At 56.0% G+C, this 9,914-nt stretch overlaps 1 protein-coding gene across 1 annotated transcript in view; it reads left to right on the top strand.

Moving 5' to 3' along the window:
• Window positions 1-8,576, top strand: part of MAP3K14 (mitogen-activated protein kinase kinase kinase 14) — a 19,762-nt gene extending 11,186 nt beyond the window's left edge. Inside the window, exons 7-15 of the mRNA XM_007455143.1 lie at window positions 204-335; window positions 781-885; window positions 2,193-2,356; window positions 2,824-2,974; window positions 4,778-5,167; window positions 5,333-5,439; window positions 5,873-6,017; window positions 7,192-7,292; window positions 7,641-8,576. Coding sequence (XP_007455205.1) covers window positions 204-335; window positions 781-885; window positions 2,193-2,356; window positions 2,824-2,974; window positions 4,778-5,167; window positions 5,333-5,439; window positions 5,873-6,017; window positions 7,192-7,292; window positions 7,641-7,805 — 1,460 coding nt within the window. The 3' untranslated portion in view covers window positions 7,806-8,576. The remainder of the gene's footprint in view (window positions 1-203; window positions 336-780; window positions 886-2,192; window positions 2,357-2,823; window positions 2,975-4,777; window positions 5,168-5,332; window positions 5,440-5,872; window positions 6,018-7,191; window positions 7,293-7,640) is intronic.
• The last annotated feature ends 1,338 nt before the right edge of the window (window positions 8,577-9,914 follow it).

Genomic DNA, 9,914 nt, shown 5'->3' with positions numbered 1-9,914 from the left:
AACCAGTGTCCCCTGCATCGGCAGGCGGACTCTCAACCACTGCGCCACCAGGGAAGCCCAGTCAATCCGTTTTTAATCTCTTGACCCTGTGACATAAGCAAGAAAGGCCTGCTTTCTACCACCTGCCCTTCGAAGGCACTTGCCCTTGGCTGGCTTGCAGGCCTGGAAAAGCCCCATGTAAAGACTGGCCATTGGTCTCCTAGGTGGCTCGCTGGGCCAGCTCATAAAGCAGAGGGGCTGTCTGCCAGAGGACCGGGCTCTTTATTACCTGGGCCAGGCTCTGGAAGGACTGGAATACCTCCATACCCGAAGGATTCTACATGGAGATGTGAAAGGTAAGGCTCAGGGCGCCTGTGGCCCTGGTCCCCATGGGGCTCCTTCCTCACCCCACCCTGCCTGGTTTCCTCCCAGGTTTTCTGGGCCTGCTCCAGTAGGAAGGGAAAGTGTGTTCTCCCAGCCCTCAGCCTGGCACTGTAGTTTCCAGTGGGCGATGCCCACAGAGAACAGCAGATCAAGCTCCTACCACACTGGTGACCACTGGGGGAGGGTGGGGACAGCAGAGCTGAGTGGCACTGTCCCCTCACCCTCAGAGATCCTGCCTGCTGCCTGCCTCCAGGCTGAACTGATTCCCTCCTCCCTCCCTCCATGACTACTGAAACTAATCAGAAGCAGCAGCTGCCATGCAGGGTCAGCCAGAAAATCGCCTCGCCAGAGGTGCAGATTGGGCCGGGGCCCTTGCTGACTCACCTGTTCCTCTTCTTCCCGGGGGTGGCCTGGCAGCCGACAATGTGCTCCTGTCCAGCGATGGGAGCCACGCAGCCCTCTGCGACTTTGGCCATGCTGTGTGCCTTCAACCTGATGGCCTGGGGAAGTCTTTGCTCACAGGTACGCCCCTCCCCGCCACCGCTCCCCACGATGATAATAGCCAGTAGCCTTTACTACGCATTAGCCATGCGCCTTCTCCTGTACTTTCCTTAATGGCAATCAGAGATGTGAGCACTTTAGGTCCACCAAGGTACTTCAGGCCCACAGCAGCCCTAGGTTATCATGAAGCTTTTGTTGTTAGGCTTAAATGCAATAATGCATGTCAGGTGCTTGCTTCTGACGTTCCTGTTATACAGGGTAGGGAACAGAAAGGCTGGGTGCCTCGCCCGAGGTCCCCAGGTCTCCTACCTCAGAGCCCCCAGAGCTCCACCCCTCTTGTCCAGCCTTTTCTGGGGAGCTGTGCTACCAGCCTGCAACCTCAGCCCTCCTGTGTGTCTGAGAGCACAGTTTCTGAAAGCAAAATGGGAAGGCTGACCAAGGGGCTGGGGCTCAGTAGCTGAAGAAATCTCTGTTTTTAACTTACATTCTTCTGATTATCAAAATAATCCATACCTACTGTAAAATATTTGGCAACTACAGTGTTAAGTGGTATGGAAGGGGAGGAAAAAAGAATTCTCACCATCCCTCTTGCCCAGAGAGATAATCATGAATATTTTAGATAATTCCCTCCAGGTCTTTTTTTTTCCATACATAGTTAAGGCCATTATAACACGATTTTGTGCCCTGCTTTTTTATTTATAGCATTAGCATAAAATTATTTCATTTTGACCAAAGGAAAAACAGTCTTTTAGAAGTGATTCTTTGTTGTTAAAGGACTGTTGGTAATTCTGAAGATGTAAATTGAACATGGACATCTGCCCTCCACTTTGGAATAACTGTAGTGTTTTCTTCTTATTACAAAAATATCTTTTCTAATATCTTTTGCAGAAAGTAAAGCTAAGCAAAAATACAAACCGCCGGAAAAAAATACTGTTCACATCTGGCATTAATCTTTCTAGTCTTTTATGCATATAAGTTTTCTTTTTCCTTGTTTTTTCTAACCTACATTTTAGGAACATCATATACCACTGATCAGTCTCCTACAACCGAATTCCAGGGTCCAGGCCACCCCCCCCACCCCGGCTTTTGGAAAGCACTTTAAGGGTTTGGTCCACAGAGCAGAGCCTGTGTTTTGGATGATACATTCTTTGTCCTAGTCCCCAGCACACTTGGCTCAGCCCCAGCAAGTTTGATTTGGAGGCTTTATCTCTATTTAAAGTACTTTGAGACAGTCGGGGTGTTTCAGGAATTGACTCGGGTGGTCATTGCCGAGGCTTCTGCCCATCAGAGTTCACAGTTGCCTCTTCTGTCTCTCCTCACCTTCTCAGGGGACTACATCCCCGGTACAGAGACCCACATGGCGCCAGAGGTGGTGATGGGCAAGCCCTGTGATGCCAAGGTGGACATCTGGAGCAGCTGTTGCATGATGCTGCACATGCTCAATGGCTGCCACCCTTGGACCCAGTACTTCCGAGGGCCGCTGTGCCTCAAGGTCCGTGACAGCACCTGGGACAGCCAGCAGGGCCACGGGGCCCAGGCTGCAGGCTTGATGTGGCCTCCCATTTTGGCCGATGGGAGCAAGCAGAGGCCTCATCATAAATGTGGGATCCTGACTAAAATACTTGGCTACTGGAATCTGAGGGTCCAAGGGCAGATCCTAGGTGAGGGGTCTTCTTGGGTTCATGGTTCAGGGCTCTCTTGCATCCACACCCCAGGCCACCTCTGCCTGCCTCCTGACAGGCTGGGCCTGGGGGTCATGGGCGCCTCACCCCCTGGCTCTGTGCTGTCCTACCTTTTCTTGGAAAAGTCCCAGCCCTCACTCTAGACCAGGCCACTCTAGTCCTTGTGACCGACCCCCACACAGCAGGGCAGGGGAGAGTGGGGAGGAACAAGAACAGAAAGCCGGGGGCCAGGAAGTGACGGGGAGGCGGGCCTCACATGTTGCCTTTTGACCCCCAGATTGCCAGCGAGCCTCCGCCTGTGAGGGAGATCCCGCCCTCCTGTGCCCCCCTCACAGCCCAGGCCATCCAGGAAGGGCTCAGGAAAGAGCCTGTCCACCGAGCGTCTGCAGCAGAGCTGGGGGGGAAGGTCAGCCTGGCGCTGCAGCATGGTAAGAGCCCCATGCTGGCTGCAGGGGGCGAGAGAGGAGGCGGGGTCGTGTAGTGGCCAAGAGCAAGGTACTCAGCCTCTCAGAGCCTTGGTTTCCCTTCTAGAGCATGGGCATGACACCAACCTCAGGCTTGTTAGGAAGACTGAGGTCACGTGAGTCAAAGTGCTTAGTACTGTGCCTTGTACTGTGCTTAGTACTGTGTCTTGATGCAGTGGCTGTGCTCAGAGATGGGGCAAGGGGTTACAACATATAAAGGGAGGCTTGAACTCAGTATCAGAGAATGTGAAATAAAGCCAGGTATCACTTTCTAGCCATTTGTGTGGGGAAAATCAGGAAGTTGGTGTCACGCCAAGTGTTGGAGGGGATGAGGGACAGTGGCCTTTGCGCTCTGCTGGAGAGCACCTGGCAGCACTCCGGCAGACGTCTGCAGACCCGGGACCCAGCACCCCACTCCAGGGCACACCGCCAAAGAAACTCTGCCCAGATCCATAAGGGGACACGCCTGCGGATGCACGCTGCAGTGTCGTTTGTGGGAGGGGAGTCGGGTGTCCCTCCCTGGGAGCTTGGAGAGGCCAAAGGTGGGGGTGGGGGGTGGAGGATGCTCCACGCAGCGCTCACAGCAATTAAAGCAACTCAGTGCTCACGGGGCAAGCTGGCTGGATCTTCAAGCCGCAGTGCTGGCTGCAAAGAGGACCAACAGAGCAAGGCCTACCTAGAACACAGTGCCTTTTCTGGAAATTAAAAATTGATAAATAGGGCTTTATCAAGCCACCAGGGAAGGTGGCGCAGTGGTTAAGAATCCACCTGCCAATGCGGGGGATGTGGGTTTGAGCCCTGGTCCAGGAAGATCCCATGTGCCGCGGAGCATCTAAGCCCGTGTGCCACAACTACTGAGCCCGCACTCTAGAGCCCGTGTGCCACGACTACTGAGCCTGCACTCTAGAGCCTGCGAGCCACAATGGCTGAGCCCACATGCCACACCTACTGAAGCCCACGCGCCTAGAGCCCGTGCTCTGCAACAAGAGAAGCCACCGCAATGAGAAGCCCGCACACCGCAACGGAGCGTAGCCCCCGCTCGCCACAACTAGAGAAAAGGCCCACGTGCAGCAACAAAGACCCAACGCAGCCAAAAATAAAATAAATGTATTTTTTTAAATTGATAAATAAAAACAACACATGCTTTGCAAGAATTCGATCAAACCGAAAATGACATGTTGAACATAAGAGAACATCAGCCGGGGGCAGGGTAGGGGGTGGCAAGGGAGAGACTGGTTATGGGAACGAAAGGGAATAAGTAAAACAGAAGAGAGACCTTGCATAGCCCCCTGACGCCAAACCTAGATGGTAGTTGTAATGGCCCCAGGGCTGAATTGCCCCCCACTCCAGAGGAATGGTGTCTTCAGGAAGCACTGACTATCGGGAAGGGAGGGGTAAGAGAGACGGAGGGTCAGCGAGGCCCATTCGCCTGGGAACTGTGAGTTGGCATTACTCCAGAGCTATTTTTAAATCTCCTCTTTACTATTAATATTAACAAAGTCCTTCTCTGGAGCCAATTCTATAATTTTTAAATTTGCAGTTGTTACCTAGGAGGAAAATGGAATAAAAGAAATACTGTCCTAGTCCCGTCATCGGGGCCATCTTATGGAACAGGCCTCCTCTGGAGACCACACACTGCCCTCTGAAGTCATGTCCTGGCCGGGCAAAAGGCCTCCCTCACTGCCCACTTCTGGCCCTCTTCTGCTCAGGAAAGGCCACCTGGCCTGGCCCATTTCCACCTCACCACGTGTGCTCTCTGTTTTGTAGTGGGAGGTCTGAGGAGCCCTTGGAAGGGAGAATACAAAGAACCAAGACATCCGCCGCTACTCCAAGCCCACCCACCGCCAAGCCAAGGGCACCCTCACCAGACCCTATGTGCCCCACCAGTGGAGCTCTCGCCAGGGGAGCTCTCACCAGAGGCCCCGGGGCCCCAGCCAGCTGAGGACGCAGCAGGCGGGGCCTCTAAGCTCCAGCCTCCTCCACCCCCAGAGCCCCCAGAGCAGAACAAGTCTCCCAGCCTGCACTGGGGCAAAGAAGAGTCCGGGACGTGGGAACCACTGGCTCTGTCCTCCCTGGATCCGGCCCCAGCCAAGAGCTCCAGCTCACCAGAGCGGAAGGCAACCTTCCCCGAGCAAGAGCTGCAACAGCTGGAAATAGGTATGGGCAGCCACAGCCTACAGGCCCCTGGGCATGGGCCTGGGCCCTGCACCAAGGCCTGGGCTTCGTCCTCGTCCCCAGGGGCAGCAGTCTCTGCAGAAGAACGCCGACGGCACAGCCAGACCCTCCCAGTCTTTCACAGCCATCTTCTTCCTTTCTCTGCAGAATTATTTCTGAACAGCCTGTCGCAGCCATTTTCTTTGGAGGAACAGGAGCAAATCCTGTCATGCCTCAGCGTCGACAGCCTCTCCCTGTCAGATGACAGTGAGAAGGTGAGTCGGCCGTGGGCCAGGAGCCGGGGCACAGGGCAGGTGCTTTTTGTCCGGCCAGTGAAGGGGCCGTGCACAAGTAGTGGGTAAAGGGCAGGTGACAGGGGTGCCCATTCCTTCTGGGAGGGGTCTTCACTGGGGCAGGTGTCCTGGTTTCTCAGAATGAGACGGTCCATCTCCAGCACACCTGGGAATTAGGGACTGGTTTGGCTACTAGGACAGTGAGGGCAAAGGCTTGGCTTTGGTCCCCATAGAATTACTGTTCACTCTCCTGCAGCCCAAGGGCCCCTTGGGAGCTCAGCCCTGTGCTGCGCCCCGATGCTCAGGAGAGCCACGCTCCAGCCTAGGACGTGGGCACTTCCTCGCCAAATCAGACCAAGGCCAGAGATGGTTCCCTGAGCCCGGGGGCCTGAGTCTGTGCCCACTCCTGTTTCAGAACCCGTCCAAGGCCTCTCAGAGCTCGCGGGACACCCTGAGTTCCGGCGTGCACTCGTGGAGCAGCCAGGCGGAGGCCCGCAGCTCCAGCTGGAACATGGTGCTGGCCCGGGGGCGGCCCACCGACACACCGAGCTATTTCAACGGTACAGTCCCCTGATCCGCCTGGGACTGGGGAGTCTGAGAGTGGGGCACAGTGGGGAAGGGAGAGGAAGGCACCTGGCACCCAGGATTTGAGGTACCTGGCCATTAAGTTGGTTTAGAGTAAAGGCCCTGGTCACCCAGAGCCTTTCCTCATGGGGCAGTCAAGGACCATTGCCCCTTGTGAGCAGTTGATAGAGTCCCAGAAGGCCTGTAGCTTGGGGCAGAGAGCAGTCTTTCCTGGCCTGGAGTCCAAAAACTGAGCAATGAATGTCTTCTAAAGGGAAAAGGAAGAACGGGACCCCATGAGCGTTTTAATCAAGAAGTCAGCAATAGGGGCTTCCCTGGTGGCGCGGTGGTTAAGAATACGCCTGCCAGTGCAGGGGACACGAGTTTGAGCCCTGGTCCGGGAAGATCCCACATGCCACAGAGCAACAAAGCCCGTGCGCCACAACTACTGAGCCTGAGCTCTAGAGCCCATGAGCCACAACTACTGAAGCCCATGCGCCTAGAGCCCGTGCTCTGCAACAAGAGAAGCCACCGCAACGAGAAGGCTGTGCACCACAACAAAGAGTAGCCTCTGCTCTCCGCAACTAGAGAAAGCCTGCGCGCAGCTACAAAGACCCAACGCAGCCAAAAATAAATAAATATTAAAAAAAAAAAAAAACTCAGTAGTAGGTTTGCTGAGATCCTCCTCTGACATTTGAAGTCAGAAGATGAGAAGGACAACATATGTAGAACTCTGTTTTCAAGTGTGGTTGCAGAGGTCGTGTGATTTTGATAGAATGAGGGTTTCATCAGCTCACGGTTCCCTGGGGACAGTGAGACTCATGGCATCAAGCCCCCATGCCTAGCCACAGGCCGCTCCACCTCAGGGACTTACAATCTAAGTTGCCCACAATCTAATTTAAGAATCTCTGTTTCCAGTCCCTTTCTGCTTTGTAAGTTGAAATAGCACTTCCCCACAGGAGCCAACCCTAGATCTTTGCACTGTGCAGGCCAAATTCCTGGTGTTGACAGGAAATGCCCAGTACGAGCTAGCAGGGGTATAACATTGCAGCCACTCCATCCTCCATGTCATCTCTGCAGCTTCCCCACAGCCACCCTGCTTCCCCCTACACAGGGCGCCTTAGGGAGCTAGCAGCCACTCCCCTGATCGTCACCTTACCTGCCTTCTAGGTGTGAAAGTCCAAATACAGTCTCTCAATGGCGAACACCTGCACATCCGGGAATTCCACCGGGTCAAGGTGGGAGACATCGCAACCGGCATCAGCAGCCAGGTAAGGGGGCAGGTACACACTTAGAACCCAGTGCACCTAGCCCAGTCCTCCAGGAAGGAGGCTTTTGAATAAGTAGAAATGGCACCAGAGGGAATAGTTGGCCCCAGATGTCCGCCGGGGTCCCAGGGCAAGACTGGCCGTGGTGATTGAAGGGTCCTCAGGATCCACACTTGGGCCAGGTGAGATTCTGCAAGTGTTCCAGAATGAAAGGTAGATGATACCTCAGGGCTGCCTACTCGGCTGGAGGGAGGTGTCTGCCAGCACGGCAGGAGACCATCAGCACCGCACTTCTAGGAACCTTCGGTGCCCCTTGCCACTCTCAGGCCCATTCATTTGCTCTGCCCCCAGATCCCAGCCTCAGCCTTCAGCCTGGTGACCAAGGATGGGCAGCCCGTGCGCTACGACATGGAGGTGCCAGACTCGGGCATCGACCTGCAGTGCACCCTGGCCCCTGATGGCAGCTTCGCCTGGAGCTGGAGGGTCAAGCACGGCCAGCTGGAGAACAGGCCCTAAGCAGCCTTCCACCACTGGCTCCACTCAGCCAGAAGCGACCTTCCTTCTCGGTGCTCAATGCTGCCCCTGAGACAGGGGTCTCCCAGGGCTCTGCCAGCCTGTGGCTCAGCGGTGGGACCAGGGGCTGGCAGCAGTAAGGTGGGGCTAGCAGAACACCTCCCAGGATCTCCCACCTGTGTCCTTCCTGAGCCCACATGAGGAGGAGGAGGAGGAAGACAGGAGGCCTCTTCCCATGGGGAACAAAGAGGGTCTTCTCTGCCTTGGTCCTGACAAGCTGGCCTGACCCATTAGGATCAGTGACCACTTGGTGGCAGTCAGGGGAGAGTGGCTTCCGGCCCAGGTCCCAGAGAGGTGGGCGAGCCCCTCCCTCAGGTTCCAGGCAGGTATGAGCATCTAATGACCTACCCCCAGGCCCAGTACAGGACTGGGGCAGCAGGTGTGCCTACCCTTGGGTTAATGGAGGGGGCCCTCTGACGCCCTTGGCCGGCCTTGCCTGGCCATCAGCCCCCCTTCTATCTCTAGGTGCTTTTCAGACCAGGTCAGGGAGGGAGGAATGCCTGACACTGGGGGTCTCCCTGGGAGAAAACACCACACTTCTCAGGGAGCCACAACCCAGGCCCTGAGCTGAGCTCAGCTTCAGCCAAGGACCAGAGAAGGCGTTCAAGTGACATGGTTCTCAGTCTCTAAGCACATGCCCCTTTGCTGCTGGCCACCAGTTTTCCCCAGAGCAGCAGGCCCCGAGCCCCAACCGCAGGGCCAGCACCGCCCCTGCCCAGCTGGCACTCAGCTCCTTCATCTGTAGTAGTGAAGGGCGACATGAGACCTACCTGATGGGAACGGTCTGAGGACAGAGCACGATAGACTCGAGAGAAGGCAGCAGACGCAGGCGCTACTCTTACCCAGGCCACGGCTCTCAACGGCCTCACATGAGCTTCCCGAGACACTCACTGGTCCTGCTGCCCCTGGTCTTGGGGGCACTGCCAGCTGCACTTTGCACTCTGATGACCTCAAGCACTTTCATGGCTGCCCTCCAGGAGGGCAGGCCAGCGGTTCTGCATGAGCACAAGCAGGCCAGGAGATGGGGTGAAGGGACTCAGCTCTTGAGCCTTCTCCATGCATGTGACCCCTCAAACCTCCTTCAGGTTTCTTTAAGGTGAGCACCCCCTACCATCATCCCAGCCCAGCCTCTTCTTTCCGGGGGAGCTGGTCAGCACTCATGTAGCATTAATCAACTGTGAATTGTCGTGGGGTGAGGGGATGTCCCCTGAGATTCCATCTGGGGAGAAGCTCATCCCCACGTTTTGCCAAGGTGGCCTCTGCCCAGCTCTCCACATTGAGCCATGCTGCTCCCCAGGGAGAGACCCCCGGCCCCCCGTGCGTGAAGAACTGCAGCCTTGGTCCTGCAGAGTTGAGACGGTAGAGAACTCCTCGTGAGCAATAAAGTTTGAGGTAATGATGAGTGTGTTTGGGCCACGGTTGTCTCCACTTGCACCTGCCTGTGTGCTGAACCTCACGTCCTAACAGCAGCCTCCTTGTGCCTTCTTGGTGGGGCCTTGTCAAGTCTTGCCCGGTAGGCAAGGACTGTTTTCAGCCCTTGAATGGGGCTGCTTTTCCCACCACTCCTCCCAATTGGTGCTTCCAGTTCCGCCTCTGAGCTATCCATTCAGACCAGTTAGGCAAGATCCCCCACCTGGTGACAGCAGGGAAGTCCCTGGCAGAACACTGCCAGGCTGAGGGGAGGAGGAGGAGGATGTCGAGGCCTGGGCACTGACCCAGCAGGGATAGGTGGGGGCAGACCACATGCCCAGAACAAAGACATCCCCCAACCCCGTCCCCGCCACTCCTCTGTCCCTGAGGCCTGACTTCCCAGGAACTGAACTGGGAGTGAGCCTGCACTCCCAGCCCTTCCAGCCACCCAAGTGTCTGCAGGTGGTCAGAGATGACTTTCCCAAAGTCCGTTCCCTGGTGGTGGGAGAGGACCTGTCTGAGGATGGATGCCACCAGCACACAGGGTGCCTTATCTAATCTGGCTCTGCACCCCAAAGCTGTGCCCCAGTGTGTGTGCACTGGACACACGTGCACAACTTGGGGTAAAGGTGGCAGGTTCAG

Source organism: Lipotes vexillifer, unplaced genomic scaffold (genome assembly GCF_000442215.2).
Source record: "Lipotes vexillifer unplaced genomic scaffold, Lipotes_vexillifer_v1.1 scaffold1639, whole genome shotgun sequence".
NCBI lineage: Eukaryota > Metazoa > Chordata > Mammalia > Artiodactyla > Lipotidae > Lipotes > Lipotes vexillifer.
Note: the sequence above shows the minus strand (reverse complement) of the source record. Positions and strands in the feature narration are given on the sequence as shown.